This window comes from Hypanus sabinus, chromosome 18 (assembly GCF_030144855.1).
Source record: "Hypanus sabinus isolate sHypSab1 chromosome 18, sHypSab1.hap1, whole genome shotgun sequence".
NCBI lineage: Eukaryota > Metazoa > Chordata > Chondrichthyes > Myliobatiformes > Dasyatidae > Hypanus > Hypanus sabinus.
In genome coordinates this window covers 63,408,412-63,430,698 of record NC_082723.1, presented here as the reverse complement: position 1 = coordinate 63,430,698, position 22,287 = coordinate 63,408,412, and the positions used below count along the sequence as shown (strand labels likewise).

The following is a 22,287-nucleotide window of genomic DNA, read 5'->3' as shown; positions in this document are numbered from 1 at the left end:
ACCCCGAGTTAATCAGAGCTAACTCCGAGTTAGTTCGAGTTAACCCTGAGTTAATCAGAGCTAACTCCCAGTTAGTTCGAGCTAACCCCGAGTTAATCAGAGCTAACTCCGAGTTAGTTCGAGCTAACCCTGAGTTAATCAGAGCTAACTCCGAGTTAGTTCGAGCTAACCCTGAGTTAATCAGAACTAGTTAGTTCGAGCTAACCCTGAGTTAATCAGAGCTAACTCCGAGTTAGTTCGAGCTAACTCCGAGTTAGTTCGAGTTAACCCTGTTAATCAGAGCTAGTTAGTTTGAGCTAACCCTGAGTTAATCAGAGCTAACTCCGAGTTAGTTCGAGTTAACCCTGAGTTAATCAGAGCTAGTTAGTTCGAGCTAACCCTGAGTTAATCAGAGCTAACTCCGAGTTAGTTCGAGTTAACCCTGAGTTAATCAGAACTAGTTAGTTCGAGCTAACCCTGAGTTAATCAGAGCTAACTCCGAGTTAGTTCGAGCTAACCCTGAGTTAATCAGAACTAGTTAGTTCGAGCTAACCCTGAGTTAATCAGAGCTAACTCCGAGTTAGTTCGAGCTAACCCCGAGTTAATCAGAGCTAACTCCGAGTTAGTTCGAGTTAACCCTGAGTTAATCAGAGCTAACTCCCAGTTAGTTCGAGTTAACCCTGAGTTAATCAGAGCTAACTCCGAGTTAGTTCGAGCTAACCCTGAGTTAATCAGAGCTAACTCCGAGTTAGTTCGAGCTAACCCCGAGTTAATCAGAACTAGTTAGTTCGAGCTAACCCTGAGTTAATCAGAGCTAATTAGTTCGAGCTAACCCTGAGTTAATCAGAGCTAACTCCGAGTTAGTTCGAGCTAACCCTGAGTTAATCAGAGCTAATTAGTTCGAGCTAACCCTGGGTAACAACCACTGTGGACAGAGCAGGTAAGAAGTCCGGGAAGTCGAATCAGGGCCGCAGCCGATTGGTTCCCTGGTTCCCGTCGCTCTGGTGACGCACGCTGACGACGTCGCTTCGAATAGCGTCACGACGCGGCCTGTGCAGCTGGGGGTGGGCGCGGGGCGATGATTTCTCAGGTGTTCATTCTGTCGTCCCGCGGCGACCACCTCATCTACAAGGACTGTATCCCGGGGCGGACATGTGTTTACCACGGGTGGGGTGTAAACAACCGGTTCCTGGTGACGACAGGGAGGGACATCCTCGGGCTGTGCGGAGAGGATCGGGGTTTTGTATCGTGGTCCCGTGCGGAGCTACATCCTCCATCCTTGCTGGACCCACTCTTGTGTATGCCCTGTGGTTGCCAGCAAGTGTGACTGTCCGTGAGATAGAACAGGAGTGACTGCGTGTGAGTGAGCTCGATAGTGTGTGTAAAAGAGAGTGACTGAGCGAGCTCGAGAGTGATGCTGTGTGCATTTAGTGCTAACTGAACGTAGATGGAGGCACAAGTTCTCCACGGTGGGTCGACTCTGACGATGACTTTTCCTTGACTGAGCTATTCAGTCCGTGGTGAGGATCCCAAGGACGTCATCGATGTTTTCTACCAGAAGGTGACATGTTTACCCAGAGACCAGGCCCCTGTTGTCATGGTAAGTGATCTTTATAATTTCTCAGAAGCTGAACATTTCTGGTTTCATCCTGTGTTGGGAAACATGATCCAAGCCTCTCCTACATGACCATGCACCATTACCCACTGCTCATCACGTGGCGGTTAGCTTCTCCATTCTAAGATGTGGGAATATTTGCAGTGCGTAATCAAATGGTTGGTTCTGTTGACAACCTCAGGGACAGGTAGATGGGACAAGGCAGAAAAACAGGTCAGCACAGACGGGAAGGACCTGTTTCTGCACCAGAGTTTTTGATGACTCTGTAACCTCAGGGGTTAGAAGAATTCCTGTCTGCACCCAACTGTAACCAGGATGATCAAGTGGTGAGTAGCATTCATGTTACTCTACCATGATCTGCTCCATGGGATTCTGGCTGTACTACTTGTTGCCTCAGCCACCACCCACCCCAGACATTGTCTCTTCTCCCCTCTCCCATCAGGGCGAAGATGCAAAGAATGAAATCACATAACACCAGTCTCGAGAGCAGTTTCCATCTCATAGTTATCAGGCTCTTGAATGGACCTTGTACGATAAAACTGGACTCCTGACCTCACAGTCTACCTCTTGCATTTCACTGTTCACCTGCATTGCACTTTCTCTACATTGTTACTGTTTTACCTTGTTCTGTTATGCATTATGTAATGATTTGATCGGTGTGAACGGTATGCAAGACAGGCTTTTCAGTTATCCTGGTACATGTGACGATAAATGACAACAATACTGTCAACCTTCGACTGGGGAGGTCACCGCTGACCAAAGACCAGCACCAAAGGACAGCAGTTAGGCTGTAGGGTGGGGTTTGTACATCTGTGGTTGCACGGGATGCCTGGGTTTTCTCCCACGCTCCAAGGACCTGCTGCTGCATAATATCCCTTAAATACATGTAAAAATGTGAACTATAGGCGAAAAAAATCAAGTGGAGTTGAGCGACATGTGGGAAGGCTACAGTGAAGTAAAGGAGTGGGAAAGGGCTGATGGGATCACTACTGAGGACAGTGGTGTTGACAGATGGAATGTGATATATTAAATATCGATTACCTTTAGAGAAATGTAAGTGGACTGGGCACACACATACTCTGGCACCACTTATACAAAGGCACAGAGTATGAATTAAATTGAACGTGAATTGTAGTCCGGGATCATCTGGATCTCTGATTGTCTGGTGGAATGAGGCCACAATTTTACTCAAGGACCTAAACCATGTCCGGGTCCCAGAAGTCCTGATAAGTGGTAAATATTCACACCATACGCACAGTGCACTGTTGTGACAGTTTGCACTTAGTTATAAAATTCGCTCCATTAGCTCACCACCAACTTCAGTGGTACCTCCCAAACCTGTAACTCAAAGGACAAGGTTGGTAGACACTGGAGCAGCGTTTGTCGTCCAGCTGTACACCATTTCTTGGTCCTGATGCATGGTCACAACTAAAAATGTCAACAGTTCCTTCTCCCTCCACAGCTGCCACTCAACCCTCACAATCCAGCAAATTGTTCATTGCATCATTCAGTTTGTTACTGATCAAGTAAGCAGCCTACTGTATAATGAAAATATCCTCAGATTACAGCAGTACAGACCAGGCCTCCCCTTGCCTTCAATGTCAAAATGAAGCTTATTATCATAAGTCCACATTTGCACAGGTGCAATGAAAAACTTGGAAAAGTTCATTGTAGTACTAAGTGATCAAAGTGCTCATAGTGTTGCTGTGCTGAGGTAGTGATTATAGTTGGTGCAGATCAATTCAAGAACCCAATGGTTGAAGAGAAATAGCTGTTCTTGAACCTGGTGGTGTGGAACTTTAGGCTTCTTTACTTCTTGTGAGTTGGTGGATACGTTTGAATGTTGCCTTGAGGCAGCACTTCCTATTGATACCATCAGTGGCGGGGCGAGGTGTTGCCTGCGATCCAGTGGCAGGGAGAGGTGTGGCCTGCGATCCAGTGGAGGTGAGAGGTGTGGCCTGTGATCCAGTGGCGGGGCGAGGTGTGGCCTGTGATCCAGTGGAGGTGAGAGGTGTGGCCTGCGATCCAGCGGCGGGGCGAGATGTGGCCTGTGATCCAGTGGAGGTGAGAGGTGTGGCCTGCGATCCAGTGGCGGTGAGAGGTGTTGCCTGCGATCCAGTGGTGGGGCAGCCTGCGATCCAGTGGTGGGGAGAGGTGTGGCCTGTGATCCAGTGGCAGTGAGAGGTGTTGCCTGCGATCCCGTGGCGGGGCGAGGTGTGGCCTGTGATCCAATGGCAGGGAGAGGTGTTGCCTGCGATCCAGTGGCAGTGAGAGGTGTTGCCTGCGATCCCGTGGCGGGGCGAGGTGTGGCCTGTGATCCAATGGCAGGGAGAGGTGTGGCCTGCGATCCAGTGGCAGTGAGAGGTGTTGCCTGCGATCCAGTGGCAGGGAGAGGTGTGGCCTGTGATCCAATGGCAGGGAGAGGTGTTGCCTGCGATCCAGTGGCGGGGAGAGGTGTGGCCTGCGATCCAGTGGCGGTGAGAGGTGTGGCCTGCGATCCAGTGGCGGGGAGAGGTGTGGCCTGCGATCCAGTGGCGGGGAGAGGTGTGGCCTGCGATCCAGTGGCGGGGAGAGGTGTTCCCTGCGATCCAGTGGCGGTGAGAGGTGTGGCCTGCGATCCAGTGGCGGTGAGAGGTGTGGCCTGCGATCCAGTGGCGGGGAGAGGTGTGGCCTGCGATCCAGTGGCGGGGAGAGGTGTGGCCTGTGATCCAGTGGAGGTGAGAGGTGTGGCCTGCGATCCAGTGGCGGGGAGAGGTGTGGCCTGTGATCCAGTGGAGGTGAGAGGTGTGGCCTGCGATCCAGTGGAGGTGAGAGGTGTGGCCTGTGATCCAGTGGCGGTGAGAGGTGTGGCCTGCGATCCAGTGGCGGTGAGAGGTGTGGCCTGCGATCCAGTGGCGGTGAGAGGTGTGGCCTGCGATCCAGTGGCGGGGAGGTGTGGCCTGCGATCCAGTGGCGGGGAGAGGTGTGGCCTGCGATCCAGTGGCGGAGAGAGGTGTGGCCTGCGATCCAGTGGCGGGGAGAGGTGTGGCCTGCGATCCAGTGGCGGTGAGAGGTGTTGCCTGCGATCCAGTGGCGGTGAGAGGTGTGGCCTGCGATCCAGTGGCGGGGCGAGGTGTGGCCTGCGATCCAGTGGGCAGCGTACACTACAGCTTTTATATCCCTATTTTATATCCCTGTTGTACCAGACTGTGACGTGATAAATTTTGGTCTTGCCAGGAACCGCAGCATGAGAATCATCTACATAGAGGATACTTTGCACTGATTGTTGACTGTGCTAATCACCTTTCTTTAATCAGCATCACCAAGGCCTACAGTACGTTCACCTCCGACAGAACACGCTGTACTTTGTGGCCACCACTCGCTCCAGCCCTTCTCCATTCACCATCATCCAGTTCCTCAGCAGGTAACTTGCTGCTCTGTCGCGGTGGGATGTGGGGGTATGGGGCTGTGTGTGCTTCCCCACAGTAGGGTATTTGAAGCCTTGACTCACTCCCAGCTGTTGGGTCGCTGGGTACACCTCTGCCAGCCCAGCACAGAGGCCTCGGGTCCATCTTTAACCCTGATTGGTGTGATGGGCTGATCCTGGCTTCGCTCTCACTGCAGGACAGAGAGAGCAAAAGACATAGGAGCTATTTGCTCAGTAAGTCTGCATTTGAACGTGGCTGATTTATTGTCCCCCTCAGCCCCAGTGGGGCAGCTTAGGGAACCCTCACAGTACTAGCTTCAGTCTCGGGAGGGGTCACTGTCACTGTGCTGTGCTTGTGTCGTTAGGCTCGTCAGTCTCATCAAGGATCACTGTGGGACTCTGAGTGAGAAAACGCTGCGGTTGAACTTCGCCCTGGTCTATGAGATGCTGGATGAAATGTTGGTGAGTGCTCAGGAGGCTGTTTCTGAGGGAGAGTCACACTCCCACCCAAGCTTTCACCTGCTGGAGCCAACTTGCCTCGACTCAAATTCACTGTCAGCCCAGCTCCCCAACCCTTGACCCCCCCCCCCAGCCTCAACCTGACCCTAGCTCAGTCCAACTCCACCTCCCACTCCCCCTGGCTTTGGCCCAGCCTCTTGACTCCTTACCCCAACCCGCACCCTGACCTCTGGTTCTTGACCTTTAACCCCAGCTTGACTGTTCCCCAGTTCCGGCCCCATGCCAGTCAGACTGGCAACTCCGTTGTCTGTCTCCCTGTACGTGGTCTTTCTCATCCTCCCGTGGGAAGTGAGCAGAGCAGTGGCATTAACGGGTTACTGGGAGAGCACTCGGACTGATAGCAATATAGCTCATTACCCTAAACTGCTGGAGGAAGAGCTGACACCACCTTCACCAGATCCATGGCTCTGTGTTTCAAGTTCATGTTCCGGTATTCTGTGAGAGTTGCCAAAGTCTCTAACTCTGGCACCTCTTCAATCTAAAAGTTTGTCCTAATCTCTCTGCTAATTCTTTGACCCAAATTTTTAAGTTTGACTCCTGGCTTTTTGATCCCTCTCTTTAATTCTATTAACCAGGGCCTTTTCAAGTCGTCTCTTTGTCCTCCTCACTGCTTCCTCAAAGATCTCTGCTATATATTCTGTTAGCAGGATCAATAATAATGTTCAGTTAGCCACAGAGAGGATCTGAATTTACTGATAACTACCTTTATTGTCTCAACTAACAAGCACGAATATTTACAAATTAACTGTGTGCACACCCTCTAGGTTCCCCTGACCCTGCGTGAACAGTCAAAGAATAGAAAAGGTGATGCCCAGTAAAAAAAAACAGGTATTCATTGTGGTCCCAGTCTAACTTCCACGTGTCTGATGTGGGGTCATCTGCATCCAAGATGGCTGGTCTCCGGAGTTGTCGCTGCCTTGCTCCCAAAGTCTTTCCATCTTATTCTTTCCCTAGTTAGATCAATCTACGATGCTTGAATATCGTTGGCTCAGGTCGTCTGACTGACCTGTGTCAAATTCGCAATGGATATAGCCAGGGCTACAAGCAGCATTTCAAACCAGCCTAACCAGGTCGCTCAAACACTGGGCCCAGTCAACCAGATCATAGGCTGTTCCTTCTGCAAACCTGCAGCTTCTTCTCTGAGAATGGTCTTGGGTTAAGCAGATCATTAGCAGAAACTCCTTCTGTCCACATTCAACTGCTGTAATTATCCTGAAGCAAGAATCAATTCACCTAACAGTTCGCAAAATAGCAGCTGCAAGGATAGTCTCACAAAATGGCCACTTCTATTTCGGCCATCACACAGCAAGAACAAATACTTTGTCTGTTTGACACCATGGTTACCTCATTCCTGTTTATGGATTTGTAGATTATAGTTCTTCCTGGCCAACAAATTTCAAAGTACTCACTCCATAACAATTTCCTGTAAGTTGAGAAGTACTGACCTGTGACCCCCCCTCAAAACCTGGCTTCATAAACTGTATGTGTTGTCCCAGTGGTTCCCGAGGAGCTCCACTCTTTCCCTGGGTACTTTCTTGCTCTTCAAATACATAAAATTCCACATAAAACAAAAGAGCAGGCCCTGAGCCCTGCAGAATGTCGCTGGTAACAACCTTCCAGTCACAATAAAACGACGGTCATCTGTCACAGAGCTGATTTCAGATCCGGTTCTATGCTCTGCCTTGGAGCTGTTGTTTGCTGCGGGCAAGCTGGCTTCATTGGAAGTGTTGCTGACATTCATGCTGATGCTAAATGAATGGCATGTTTGTCACCTTCACACAATGTTCAGTCAAGCACTACCTTCCTTTATATCGATGCAGTCTTCCCCGAAATAATTTGCATCTTTCTCTCCATCTATTCCAGCAATTTTCTGGACACCAGAGTTAATCAACTGGCCTGTCTCTTTACTTTACCTCGACCTGTACTTCAGACATTGGCTGTCCTCACTGTTCTGAGTAGGGCTGATGGGAAAACTGTCAGGGCCTCCACAAGTTACTTCTTTTGTCAGCCTGGGATGTATTTCTATCAGGCCTGGCAAATGAATCACTTCCAAAGATTTTACTCTCCTCAATACTTCCTTTTTACTGTGTCCCTCCATCCAACATTTCATGGACCCCTCAAGTAAGAACAACATGACCTCATATAATGTCAGCTTCAGTAATAAACCTGACCAATGTGCCTACATCCACAAATACCTCCTCTAAGTTATCCTAAGGATTCATTTGCAATTATTTTATGGCTGTCTGGAGGGAGCAGGGCAGTGGGATTAGTTTGTGGATGGATGCAGGGCTGAGAGGAGAGAGTGGGGCAGTGGGGTGGGGCTGATGGCTGTGGGGGGAGAGTGGGGCAGTGGGATTAGTTTGTGGATGGATGCAGGGCTGAGAGGAGCGAGTGGAGCAGTGGGTTTAGTTTGGGGACAGATAGGGCTGTGGAGAGAGAGTGGGGCAGTGGGATTAGTTTAGGGACTGATAGGGCTGTGGAGAGAGAGTGGGGCAGTGGGATTTGTTTGTGGACTGACAGGGTGAGGGGAGAGTGTGGGGCAGTGGGATTTGTTTGTGGACTGAGGGTGAGAGGAGAGAGTGGGGCAGTGGGATTTGTTTGTGGACTGAGGGTGAGAGGAGAGTGTGGGTCAGTGGGATTTGTTTGTGGACTGAGGGTGAGAGGAGAGAGTGGGGCAGTGGGATTAGTTTGGGGACTGACTCGGCTGTGGGGAGAGATCAGGCCAGTTGGGACTGCAGACTAGCAGAATAGATAACTGCATATAGAACAAAAATTAGTGTCTGACTTAGGAAAATAATGAAGTTGATGGGGAAGTCGTTGAAGTGGAGGAGCTGGTGTGCCCAGTGTTTGTGTTGTCTGAGCCCATTTTGCTACAGGATTATGGGTACATCCAAAGCACCTCCACCGACGTCTTGAAGAACTTTATCCAGACTCAGCCGGTGATAGCCAGACCCTTCAGTCTCTTTGAGCTCAGCAACATTGGACTGGTGAGTATTTGGTCCCTTTTCTCCTGTGTTCACTTTCCCCATCTCCTTTTTCCTTTTCACACAAGCTTTTGGAGGGAGTCTGAGGAAGGGCTTGGAGTGATATGTGAAGAGGATTTGAGTGGGAGGCTCTTGGTGTTAGTGACATTGTCCAAAGTTGGTGATGGTACTATGGGCAGTGGGAATGGGACTGTATTGAGAAATGCTGGGGTCACTGTCTCTGTGCATGAATGAATGTGAGTGAGCGAGAATGGCACTGCACTTGCATGCAAGCGATGTTTAGAGCAGAGATTGATTAGTAAGGGTATCGAGAGTTATGCGCAAAGGCTGGGGTTGAGAGGGAAAATAAATCAGTATGTTAAAATGGCAGAGTAAATTCGATGAGCTGAATGGCCTTGTGAGCAGTGGTTCTGCGGGTACGGTGTGTTGGGAGGGGAGGGGGAGATGGAGAGAGTAAGGGCTTGGTCACATCAGTGGGGTGTTGGTTGATGGGGGAGAGGGCTTTGGGCTGGAGCAGTGTGTGAGGGTTGCTTGGGACACTGAGCCGTGAAATCTGCTGTTTGCTGACCTTCGTTGCCTTGCAGTTCGGAGCAGATACTCAGCAGAGTAAAGTGGCGCCCAGCAATGCAGCGAGCCGACCTGTGCTGGCCGTGAGTGAGCAGGTGAGTGGGGAGCGGGGGATAACGTTGTTGGACATGGGGCCAACCTCACTGGGACACCGGAATCGTTTCACCCTGCCCCAGCCGCTCGCAATGACCAGGATACAGATTCCGCCCCCACCAGAGGGGTGTTCCAGACGTGCTGCTGGCTGCCTTCTCTGACTACACACTGTCACTATGATCCAGCTTTCACACACGGGTCCGTAGAGGGAACTGGGTCATACTGCATTGGAAATTGTTCCCATCTGTGTCCCTGGGGTAGATGATTGCTGGCGGAGGTCCAGGATGCAGGGATGTTGAGCTCTGACTGGGGCTGGAGCAGGTGTTCTCCCTGTACTCCTTCCCCCACTGCCTCGGAGCAGTTGTGACCTGCTGCTGAATGTCGGCGCAGTGAACTCTTCTGTTTCTGCCTCAGGGATCGAAAACGGAAATCTTCGTTGACGTCATCGAGCGTCTGACGGTGGTGATCGGAGCCAATGTAAGTCTGACCAGGTGTCTGTCCCTCTGCCTCCGAGCTCCCTCCCCTTCACTCCATCTTTCATCCCCTCTCCTCCTCCACCCACTCCCCCTCCCTGAGAATATCTCTTCACTGGAGTACTGAATTGTTACTATTGTTGCAGTAGGTTCAATAGGCTTTTTTAAGGGAGTTAGTGTCATTTGGATAATGTGTGACAGTGTGATGGAGTAACAGATTAGTCCTGCTGTGGTGGGTGCTGGGGCAGGGATGAACAACCTGTCCTCTGGGTATTTCTTCTCTCCCTATTCTGCAGGGGAGTCTCCTAAAAGCTGACGTCCATGGAGTGGTGCGTCTGAAGTGCTTCCTACCCAGCAGTACGGGTGAGTGCAGCATTGGAGATACCGTATTGGGTGCTGTGGAGGGGTTCACCCACACACACCATATTAACCATAGTCAGCCCTGTCCTGCGCCTGTTCGCTTGGCTCTTCCTGGCCTCCAGCGCCTGTTCTGGCTGCTCTACGCTGACCTCCCGCCTGCTCATATTGCTGTCCCACACCTGTCATACCAGCTCTCCACCTTGGTCCATCTCCTTCACCCCTCCACTCAGCTCTACCCACATTTTGCCCATTCACTGCATTCTCCATTCTGTTACCCTTCGTGGCTCAATGCTTCCACTGGTGTCTCATGTTTGTTACTATTGACGTAGAAAGTAGCACAGGAACAGGATAAGCAGTCAATGATATTGTTCAAACTAATTAAGCTAACTTTCTGCTTGCACATAGTCCTTATCCCTACATTCTCTGCTCATTCGTTGAAAGGGATTTGCACATTCCAGGCACCCAAAACAAAAACTTGGCCTGCACAGCTCCTGTAAACTCTTCCCCCCCCCCCCCATTCACCTTTAAATTCATGCTCTCCTGAATGAAACATTTTGACCCTCCCCCTCAGAATCTTCTCCCCTCAGCTTGTACCCCGCAGGAACAATGTAAGTTCATCCAACCTCTCCTTATAGCACATTCCCTCTAATCCAGGTAAATCCGCTTTTGCACCCTCTCCAAAGAGGGTTACACGTCCATTACAAGTCCTTCCTGTAATGAGGCAATCAGATGGATACAATACCCCATATACCATCTCGCCCAGAAAGCTGCAACGTTACTTCCCGTCACTTGAACTCTAAAGACTCGACTAATAAAGCCAAGCGTGCCCTATCAACCTGTGGACCGCATTTGGCTGATTGAACTCCACTCCCCACCACTGAGTGCACTGTCGCAAGAAACCAGAATATCCACCATTAAAGACTGCACCATCCTGGCCATGCTCTTCGCACTGGGTAGGAGTCCCACGCCACCAGGTTTCAGGAACGGTTAACCATCAGATGTAGATAATCACCACTGCTCTGAGCTTATGACCTTCACTCACTTTCTAGGATTCTCAATAAAAAATTTTAAATTTGCAGTTTGTCTTTTAAACATTGGTTACTTGACAGTCCTTGTTTGTATGTATACAGATTATTTGTAGATTCTTTCGTATTCTTTATATTTCCTGAAACAACCTCAGTAAAATGAATCTCAAGGTAATGTATGGTAGCATATACTCTGGCAGTAAGTTTACTTTGAACTCTGGTCTATGACTTCTCTGCTTGTTTCTGCAACTGATCTTTATCCTGCTGTATCCTTTGGCAATCTGCAACTCTGTCCACAATGCCATCACTCTTTGTATCACCTGCAAGCTCTAAAACACTCATCCAGCTCATTTATATGTACCATGGACAGCAGAGGCCCCAGTAGAGATTCATGTGGAGCACCAGTAGTCAGGGCCCTCCAGCCAGAGTTTTGAGCACTAACCAGAGAAAATCTGCTGATGCCAGAAATTCAACCAACACACACAAAATACTGGAGGAACTCCGCAGGTCAGGCAGCATCTGTGGAAAGGAGTGAACAGTTGACATTTTGGGCCAAGACCCATCATCAGGGCTGCAAAGAAAGATGAGAAGTTAGAGCAAAAAGTTGGGGAGAGGGGAGGAAGAATTACAAGGTGGTAGGTGATGGGGGAAACTGGGAGAGGGGAGGGTGAAGTAAAAAGCTGGGAAGCTGATTGGTGAAAGAGTTAAAGGGCTGGAGAAGGGGGAATCTTATAGGAGAGGACAGATGAAAGAAAGAAAAGGGGGAGGAGCACCAGAGGGTGGAGAGGGGCAGGTAAGGAAATAAGGTGAGAGGGGGAAATGGTGAAGGGGTGGGGGGAGGCATTACCAGATGTTTGAGCAAATGATGTTCATGCCTTCAGGTTGGAGGCTACCAGATGGAATATACAATGGGTGATTGATAAGTTTGTGGTCTAAGGTAGAAGGAGTCAATTTTAGAAAACATAGCACATTTATTTTTCAGCATAGTCCCTTCCTACATGTACACACTGAGTCCAGCGGTCGTGGAGCATACGGATCTTGGACCTCCAGAAAGTGTCCACAGCAGCGGTGATTGATAAGTTTCTGGCCTAAGGTAGAAGGAGATGAGTTATACAGCTTTCGTTACATGCACATGCAGGTCAACTCTTTCAGTGATTATGCAGAAAGTTTGAAGTTAATAACTCATCTCCTTCTACCTTAGGCCACAAACTTATCAACACCCTTGATGAGTTATTAACTTCAAACTTTCTGCATAATCACTCAAAGAGTTGACCTGCATGTGCATGTAACGAGAGCTGTATAACTCATCTCCTACCTTGGGCCACAAACTTATCAATCACCCCTCTTAAGATGTTGCTCCTCCACTCTGAGTGCGGCCTCATCACCACTGTCAAGGAGGGCATGGACTGGCATGTCAGAATTGGACTAGGAAATAGAATTGAAGTGGGTGTCCACCGGGAGATCCTGCTTTTTCTGGCAAAGCGGTCTCCCAATCTACACGGGTCTCACCAATATACAGGAGGTCACGCCGGGAGCACGGGGTAGAATAGATGACCCCAATAGACTCACAGGTGAAGTATCGCCTCACGTGGAAGGACTGTTTAGGCCCTGAATAGTAGTAAGGGAGGAGGTGTAGGGACAAGTGTGGCACTTATTCTGCTTGCAAGGATAAGTGCCAGGAGGGAGATCAGTGGGAAGGGATGAATGGACAAGGGAGTCACATAGCGAGCGATCTCTGTGGAAAACGAAAAGTGGGGGGAAGGGAAATATGTGCTTGGTGATGGGATCTCGTTGGAGATGGCAAAAGTTACAGAGAATTATGTGCTGGATGTAGAGGCTACTGTAGTGGTAGGTGAGCTCAAGAGGAACCCTACCCCTGGGGGGGGGGGTGGGAAGATGGGGCGAGGGCAGACGTGCATGAAATGGAAGAGATGCAGGTGAGGGCAGTGCTGATGATGGGGAAGGAAAGCCCATTTCTTTGAAGAGGGATCTCTCATTAGCTGTGAAATGAAAAGCCTCACTCTGAGAGCAGATGTGGCAAAGATGGAGGAACTGAGAGAAGGGGATGTCACTTTTACAAATGACAGGGTGGGAAGAGATATAGTCCAGGTAGCTGTGAGAATCAGTGGGTTTGTAAAAGATATCAGTGTACATGGAGATAGAGAAAGTGGAGCAGGGTATTAGAAATACCCAGGTAAATTTGAGGGCAGGGTGGAGATTGGGGGCAAAATTGATGAAGTGTTTGAGCTCAGCATGGGTTGAGGAAGCAGCCCCATGCCATTGTCGATGTAGCGTAGGAAAAGTTGGGGAGTGATACCAGAGTAGGCTTGGAACAAAGACTCCTCCATCCTCTGGAACCTTGTCTGTGGCTAGAATAGACAGCAGAGATCTTAGTCAAGGCTCCAACAATCTCATCTCTTGCCTCTCAATATCCTGGGGTATATCCCACCATGACTTATCCACCTTAATGTTCTTCGAGGCATCCATCACGTCTGTCTTAATCTCAAAATGCCTGGGTATAATAGCATGCGACACGTTGTTCTCACTATCCTGCATGTTCTTTGCTGTGGTGAATACCAATATAAATACTCATTTAAAACCACAAACACAACCTTTGCCTCTAAGCAGATGTTCTTTTATTCTCGAGTGATTCTTCCCTTTTCCTAGTTATACCCTTGCTTATGTATGTATGTGGGATTACCTTCCAAAGACATTGCATGGCTCTGCCTGGCTCTCAAATTCCCATTTGAGTTTCTTTTTCCCTAGCTTTATTATTTCCAAAGACGCCATTTGATTTAGCCATCTAATCCTTACATACTTTTTTTCTTCTCGACTCAATTCATCAATTCTCTTGACATTCAATGACCCTTTACCTTTGCGGTCCTTGTCCGTCCTGACTGATCATATCTACCCTGTACTCTGTGGACTTCGTCCTTACATCCTCACCTCATGGATGTGGACTTGCCCAAAAACAGTTCTCCCTAGTTCCTGTCTAATACTCCTGTATTTTGGCCTGCTCCAATTCAATACTTTCCTGCAAGATCCATTCTTAAATATAGTTTTCTTAAAACTGAAGGAGTAGTGGTCACTGTTCCCCTACTGAAAGATCAACAATCACCCCAGACTCATTTCCAAATACTGGGTGCAGAGAGGCCCTTTGCCTCTTTGGACTATCTGCATACTGATTTAAGGAACCTTCTTTGAGCTGGTGTTTTATGTGTGTGTGTCAAGGCAATTGTTCCCCTCTGTCTGGAGCAGCTGGACACAGACAATGAGAAGGTAGATTGGGAGATAAAAAGTTCCTGACATGCTTCTGTTTCATGTTGCAGAGATCAGGATTGGGTTAAACGAAGAGTTCAGTGTTGGGAAAGCCGCGATCCGAGGTGAGAGATTTGGGGTTCTGGGAATATGGGGCTGTAGGTGGATCTTTGAGGTGCTAGTCCTCAGAAATGGTCGTGTAAGGAGGAGGGAAGTGAAGGAAGACCATGTGTTTAAGGGTTGGGGTGGGGAATGGGTGGGATTTATGGGACAGTGCATGATTTGAAATGGCTTAAGGATCACTGAGAAATCAGCATGAGTTGATGTGTTAACTCTAGACCCAAGGTTGATGCTTCCCTCACTGCCCAATTCCCCAAGCCCTTGATTCCCCCAGATCTTCGGTAGCACTGGAAATGTCCAGTGATTCAGTCCCTGCAGCTGGAACAATGTTTTTCCCCCACCCTTCCTCATCTCTATAACACTAACAGCTACTGCAAAAACACCCTCTACCCTCCCAGTCTCCTGGGTTCCTACCATTCTGCACGCCCCATCCACTGGAACAAACGCCGCTCCCCATCATTCTACGTAGGTGACCCCTCCATTCTGAAACCATCTCCCTTGCTTCTAGATTAAGGGTTTGCAACCTTTTCTATGCCATGGACCCCTAGCATGTGGTCTGTGGACTCCTAGGTTGGGAATCCCTCTTCTGGATTCTCCCCCCAATTAGGAAATATATCCTAGAGCGTCTCTGCTTCCTTCATTTTCTGCATTCCGGGAGTCCACCTGGTGTTTCAATCCTGAACTGTCTCTGACAGTCTGAAAGTATCACAGCAGATGCTGGAAACACTTAGCCATTCAGGCAGCATCTGTTGGTAGAGTAACAGTCTGCTCTACAAACAGGAGTGAGGAAAACTAGTGGCAGAGATGTTGGGGAGGGTGTGGAGTGGGTAAAATGGATGAGGTGTCTCTGATGGGATGAGACCAAATAATTGAGCTGAAACTACAACAACCAGAATAACCGGTTCTGGTACAGATGCAAGTTAGAGAATTTGATACCAAGTCCTAAAAGATGTACAGTACATTGACCTTGGTCCTCTCTGTTAATAGTTCAGGAGGTCTGGTGGGAGATTGTTCTTCATTGATCTTGGTCCTTGCTGTAATGGTAGGTTACAGACCAAAGAGTCAGACGGGGGGGGGGGGGGGGGACTGGGGGAAATTACACTGGCAGGGAACAGGATGCACAGGACCACCCCTGTGGACTGACTGGAGATGTCATCCAGTCTGCATTTGGTTTCTCCAGTGCAGAGGAGAACACACTGTAAATACTGAATGTTGGGCACTAGAGTGGAAAAAGTGTGAGTCGATCGATGGTTTGGGTCCCTGGATGGTGGGATGGGAGAGGCGAATAGACAGGTTTTACGCCTCCTGCAGTTCCCTGCGAAAGTGCCATATGACAAGGTGTGATTAGTGAGGATGGAGTCTGTACCTGGTTCAGTTTTCTTCCTTCTGTTTGTAGCCCCACTACCAAAAACATGTCACACAGCCAGACTCACTCTGATCCTACCAGCTGCACTCATGTTGTCTCACCCAACCAGATATATTCTCTCAGTTCTACACATCTGTCCTCCATTTTCTTTGCCACTGAGAATTAACTCATTTTCTCCCTTAACCAGTTCTGATCAAGTGTTCCAGATCTGAAAGGTTAACTGTTTCTTTATCTACAAGCACTGTCTTAGCTGTTTCCAATTTTTAATTTTAAATTTAATTTTAAATTTTAATTTCCAATTTTAAATCATGCCTTCATTGAAGACACATTTCTCAATGTGTCAACCTATAAATTACGGCAGGATTTCCCAACTTTAAATCCCATCCTGCGTGTAGTGAAGCTGAGTGTTCCATGCGTTTAAAATGGCTGGCGGTGTCTCCAGAGTTTGCTCTGAAGTGGGTTGTGACAGTAACGGGGAGCCTGTGGGGTTCGGAGTTTAGGATTGTTTACCGTTCCTCACACAGGTCTGTTGTTTCAGGGTACGGTACTGCTGTCAAGGTTGACGAGTGCAGCTTTCATCAGTCGGTGAAACTTGAAGAGTTCGAGACTAACCAGATCCTGAGAGTCGTCCCACCCCAGGGGGAGGTAATCAATGCAACTAACTCCCACCCCCGGGGAGGGCAATCACTGTGGCTTGCATTCCCTCCTCAGAGGGAAAGTAATGAGTGTGGCACCTATGCTGGGGAAAGGTAAACAGCATGCTGCACACACCTCCCTGGGGAAGGTGATCAGTGTGACACATACTCCCACCCCAAAGGGAGAGTGGTTAGTGTGACACCCCACCCCACTGACGCTGTGTGTTCTTGCCCTGCAGATGACCCTGATGCAGTACCAGCTGTCTGATGACCTTCCAGCCCCCCTCCCATTCCAACTATTTCCCACCGTGGATAGAGACATGAACAGCAAGTAAGGAACGGGATTCCATCCCGAATCTTTATCGATGTCCCTTGATCCAGTAACTGAGGGAAGAGAGAATGTTCAGGGTAGGGGGTGGTCTTTGATTATGAAGGCTGTTTTACCAAGCCAGTGGGAAGTGTAGAAACAATTTGTGGACAGGAGGTTGCTTTTGTAACGTGCTGAGCTGTGTTCACAACTCTGCAGTTTCTTGCAGTCTTTTGCAGAGCAGTTACCATACCGAGTTGTAATACGTACAGACAGAACATTTTCTATGACATATCAGTAAAACTTGGTAATGATAACTGGGGCATGCCGACTTTCTTCAGCCTCCTGATGAAGTAGGGACATTGGTGAGCCTTGGTCTTTATGCTTACGTGGTTGGTCAGAATATTGGTCCGATTCAGTCCTCGGAACCTGAAGCTCTCAACCCTCTCCTCTCTGCCTTGGTGTTGGAGATGGAAACTGAGCATGTGACCACCTTCCTGAAGTCAACGACCAGCTCTTTTGATTTGCTGACATTGAGGAAAATGCTGTTGTCATGACACAATTTCCTTCCTATACTCTGACTCGTGATTTTGTGAGATTCACTAAAGTCATGTTATCTACAAAAAAGTCATGTAGATGGAGTGAGAGCAAAGCCTAGCCACACATTCAGGAATGTACAAGGGAGTGCAGGAGGGAGCTGAGGATGCAGCCTTGTGGGGCACCAGTGTTGAGGATAATCCTGGTGGCGGTATTGCTGTCCTTATACGGGTTTCCCCCACTCTCCGAAGGTAGCGCATTCCTATGAAACCATTTGTAAGCTGAAATGTCATAAAGCGAAGAAGCTATTACTATTAATTTATATGGGAAAATTTTTTGAGCGTTCCCAGACCCAAAAAATAACCTACCAAATCATACCAAATAACACGTAAAACCTAAAATAACACTAGCATATAGTAAAAGCAGAAATGATATGATAAATACACAGCCTATATAAAGTTGAAATATTTTACGTACGGTGTAGTTTTTCACTTATCAAAATTGGGAAGACTGAGCCAAAACCGATGTGGAGAAAAAAAATCGGCATGTACACGCATGCAGACGTACACGCATGCGTACGTACACCCATGCGTACGTACACAGATACGGTCGTACACGCATGTGCGCACAACTGCCTGCACGAGGCTTCATGGTCATGGTAGTCTTTCTCAGGGTAAACACACGCATAAAGCGGGCATTTTTTTTTTTGTAAAAGCGCAAATCCTCTGTGGTTAGTGAAAACAGGTACTAATGTAGGTCTTTAGTAACAGCGAGCTGTCGTAAAGCGAACGTTCGAAAAACGGGCCACCTGTAGTTTGCAGTAAGTTGGTCATGAAGTCAAGAATCCAAATGGAGAAGGAAGTGTTGAATCCCGGGTTTCAGACATTGGAGATGTTTGATTGGAATTATGTATTGAAGATGGAGCTGTAGACAATAAACAATAGTTAAATGAAGGTGACTATACTGTTTAGGTGCTCCAGAGATGAGTGTAGACCACCATAGACCAGTCTTGGTAGTAGATAAATTACAGTGGGTCCAGGTTGCCTGGGAGGCTGGAGTAGAGGTGTGCCATGACCAACCTCTAAGCACTGGGAGGAGTCAGATGGACTCCTCCAATGATGGGGGGTGTCAGAGCCACCAGGTGGTGAGCAGCAAGGTATGCTACCTTATTTTCCTTAGGTACTGGGATGATAATGCTCTTCTTAAAGCAGGTGGAACCTCAGACTGAAGCAAAGGAGAGGTTTAAAAATGTATGCAGATACCCCTGCCTGCCAGCTGATTTGTGCTGGGTCTTAGGACATGGCTGACACAGACAGACATACTTTATTGATCCTGAGGATCAATTACCATCCACGCTATTGCTTTCCAAGGGTTCATACTTTACAAGACTGATCTGGCCTTTGCAGTGGGTTCAAATGCATTTTCAGAGTGGGTGATCTTATGCCAATCCACTTACGTTTTAAAAAAAAATCTGTGGAATGTGTTAAGCTCAACAGGAAGGGATGAGCTGTTGTTGATGGTGCTGCCTGACTTTGTTTTGTAGCACCTCGCAGCACAGAAGCTCATCTGTTTCCTTAGAACAAACTGTACGATGATCTCCACGTTTCAACTCCTGTTTGTAAACAGGCAGGAGCACATCCGAGTGGTCTGATTTACCAAAGTGTGTGCAGGGGGCGAATTAGCAGACATCTTTGACAAATCTTTACCAATGGTCACGGGTGCGTGGGTCCTTGGTGGGAGAGGAGGTGTAGTCGGTAACACATTCTTGAAGTTAGTACAACTGAAGTCACTGGCAATGATGAGGAGGACTTTCGGATATTTAGATTAGAGTTAGATTTACTTAGTACATGTACCTCAAAACGTAGTGAAATGTGTCATTTGTTTCAACAACCAGCGTACCCAAGGATGTGCTGGGGCAGCCCACCTGTGTCACCATACATTTCACTTTGAGGCTGTTGTTCACAGAATGTAGTTAATTGAGTGAGGTTTCAAGGCAATCTGAGACTGCCATCACAGTAGTTGCAGTGAACTCCTGTGGCAGGTAGTACAGGCAGCATTTCACTATTCAATATTCCAAAAGAGGTGAGCGGGATCTTATCTGAGCACCACGAGGAGTTGATTAGAAAGCAATTACCGCCACTACTTGCTTTGTCCGAGGACGCCGTACGGTTTCTCTGGTGAACCGAGAAGCCCGATGGGTTGAGTGGCGCGGTCAGATGAGGGAGTGAGCCGCGTCTCAGTGAGACAGCCATTCAGATGAGGGAGTGAGACAGCCATTCAGATGAGGGAGTGAGACAGCCATTCAGATGAGGGAGTGAGACAGCCATTCAGATGGAGTGAGACAGCCATTCAGATGAAGGAGTGAGACAGCCATTCAGATGAAGGAGTGAGACAGCCATTCAGATGAAGGAGTGAGACAGCCATTCAGATGAAGGAGTGAGACAGCCATTCAGATGAAGGAGTGAGACAGCCATTCAGATGAAGGAGTGAGCCACACCTCAGTGAGACAGCATATAACAGTCATTCAGATTCCTTTGGTAGGTCAGTCTCAGTTTTAATTCATCAACTTTTTGCTCAGTGACTTGAAGATTAACTAGTAGCCTGCAAAAGCCTGGAAGTGCCGTCCCCCACACTTAAGGACAGCTTCTATCCTGCTGTTATAAGACTGTTGAATAGTTCCCTTGTAATATAAGAACTCTTGACCTCGCAATCTACTTCATTATGGCCTTGTACCTTGTCTGACTGCGCTACACTCCCTTTGTAACTACAACACTTTATTCTGCATATTGCTACTGTTTTACCTTTAACTACCTTGATGTAGTGACGTGACAAAATGATCTGTACACATTGCTGGCAAAACGAAGCTTTTCATTGGACCCTGGTAATCTGACAATAATAAACCATTTACCAGTTACTGACACACCCAATATAGGTGACTATGTTGGGACAGGTTGCTGTGGTCCCTGCTGTCCCTCTCAGAGCGAGGGACAGAGCAGGCATTACAAGCTGACGTAATCACGGCATGAAATCATTTCCTGGGACTTGGTGAGGGTTTTCAGTCACCCAACCTTCTTTACTTCGTCTGTATTCATGTCTGTTCTCTTCCTTCCCCAGGGTACTGACTGTGTTCCTGAAACTCCGCTCTGATCTTCCCCCAAAAAGGTGAGCTGCATTGCACGTGGTTCAGCTGGTGAAGGGGGTGGGGGTGTCCGTCGGGTTCCCGTAGACCATCAGCCCTTTCTGCCCTTATCCCCCTTGCCGTCTCAACTCCTGACCTACAAGACAGAGGTACAGAAGTAGAGGCTCTTACTAATCAAGAAACTATCAAACTCAATTTAAATATATCCAACCACTTGGCCTCCACAGCCATCTGTGGCAATGAATTTCACAGATTCACCACCCTCAGGCCAAAGAAGTTCCTCTATCTCTGTTCTATTCTCACTGTAGGAAACATCTGTCCAAGAACGCTCTATCTAGGCCTTTCAGAGGTTTCAATGAGATACCCTTTCTTTTTCAATCATTTCCAGAGGCTCCTCTGGACCCTCTCCAATGCTAGCATATCCTTTCTTAGATGAGAGACCCAGAGCTACTCGTTAAACTCCAAGTGTGGGCTTACCATTCTTTTATAATGCCTCAGAAATACATCTTTGCTTCTATATTCTAGCCCTCTTGAAATGAATGCTAACATGGCTCTTGCCTTTCTTACCACTGACTCAACCTGTAAGTTAACCCCAAGAACCTTTGAACCTCTGATTTCTGAATTTACTCCCCATTTAGAAACCATCTACACCTCTATTCCTTCCACTAAAGTATATGATCATACATTCCCTACACTATATTCCATCTGCGACTACTTTGACCACTCCTAATCAAAGACCTGCAGACTCCCCTTCTTCCTCAACACTACCTGCCCCTTCACCTATCTTTGTATCATCCACAAACTTGGGCAAAGCCATCAATTTCGTTGTCCAAATCATTGACATACTGTGTAACTGAAAAGAAGCGATCCCAACACTGATCCCTAGTAACCAGAAGACAAACACAAAAGGCCCTCTTTATGCTTTGACTCCTGCCAGTCAGCCAATCTTCTGTCAATGGTGGTATCTTTCCTGTAATACCACAGGCTCTTACCTTGTTCAGTGGCCTCGTGTGGCACCTTGTCAAAGGTCTTCTGAAAATTCAAGTAAACAACATCCACTGACTTTCCTTTGTCTATCCTGCCTGTTATTTCCTCAAAGAATGCCAACTGATTAGTCAGGCAAGATTTCCCCATAAGAAAACAATGCTGGCTTTTGCCTATCTCATCAACTGTCTCCAAGTGCCCTGAAACCTCATCCTTAATAATGGTTTCAAATATCTTACTGAATATCACTGAAGTCAGGCTAACTGGCCTATAATTTCCTGTCTTTTGTCCCCCTCCCTTCTTAAAGAGTGGAGTGAAATTTGCAATTTTCCAGTCCTCGGGAACCATACCAGAATCTAACAATTCTTTAAATGACTATGAATGCCTCTACTATCTCTCCAGTTACCTCTTTAAGAACCTTGGGGTGCAGTCAATCTTGTTCAAGTGATTTACCAATCTTCAGACCTTAAACTTCCCAATCACCTTCTCCTTAGTAATAGCAACTACAGTCACTTCTGCCCTCTGAGACTTGAATTTCTTGTGTACTGGTGGCCTTCCACATTGAAGAGTGATGCAAAATACTTAGTTTGTCTACCATTACTACTTCTCCAGTGTCATTTTCTAGCAGTCCTATATAGAGTCTCGCCACTCTTTTATTATTATTTGTATTTGTAGAAAAAAAAACCTTTTGGTATCATGTTTTATATTATAGGCTAGCTTCCCTTCATATTACAACTTGTCTTCTTAATGCTCTTTTGTTGGTTTTTAAAAGCTTCTCAATACAGTACTTTATTTTCCTGGTTATTTTTGCTATATTGTATTCCTCTCTTTTGCTTTTATACTGATTTCTTTCTTTCTTTTTCAATCTTTTTATTAATTAAAAAAAAACATAACATAATAATATTACATATGTTATGAAT

At 47.6% G+C, this 22,287-nt stretch overlaps 2 protein-coding genes across 3 annotated transcripts in view; both read left to right on the top strand.

Moving 5' to 3' along the window:
- Window positions 1-975: 975 nt before the first annotated feature.
- ap4m1 (adaptor related protein complex 4 subunit mu 1) overlaps window positions 976-22,287 on the top strand; it is a 33,440-nt gene continuing 12,128 nt past the window's right edge. Inside the window, exons 1-12 of one of the 2 annotated variants that reach the window (XM_059994514.1) lie at window positions 976-1,115; window positions 1,494-1,579; window positions 4,891-4,997; window positions 5,366-5,462; window positions 8,396-8,506; window positions 9,088-9,165; window positions 9,578-9,640; window positions 9,933-9,999; window positions 14,351-14,404; window positions 16,304-16,410; window positions 16,640-16,731; window positions 20,359-20,406. In XM_059994514.1, coding sequence (XP_059850497.1) covers window positions 1,058-1,115; window positions 1,494-1,579; window positions 4,891-4,997; window positions 5,366-5,462; window positions 8,396-8,506; window positions 9,088-9,165; window positions 9,578-9,640; window positions 9,933-9,999; window positions 14,351-14,404; window positions 16,304-16,410; window positions 16,640-16,731; window positions 20,359-20,406 — 968 coding nt within the window. In that variant the 5' untranslated portion in view covers window positions 976-1,057. Of the gene's footprint in view, window positions 1,223-1,493; window positions 1,580-4,890; window positions 4,998-5,365; window positions 5,463-8,395; window positions 8,507-9,087; window positions 9,166-9,577; window positions 9,641-9,932; window positions 10,000-14,350; window positions 14,405-16,303; window positions 16,411-16,639; window positions 16,732-20,358; window positions 20,407-22,287 lie in introns of both variants that reach the window. The other variant, XM_059994513.1, reaches the window with a different exon arrangement.
- Window positions 3,649-4,879, top strand: LOC132407675 (keratin-associated protein 16-1-like). The gene is made up of 2 exons (XM_059994516.1): window positions 3,649-4,438; window positions 4,527-4,879. Exons 1-2 carry the CDS (start codon window positions 3,826-3,828, stop codon window positions 4,784-4,786), a joined length of 873 nt encoding a protein of 290 aa, XP_059850499.1. The 5' UTR covers window positions 3,649-3,825; the 3' UTR covers window positions 4,787-4,879.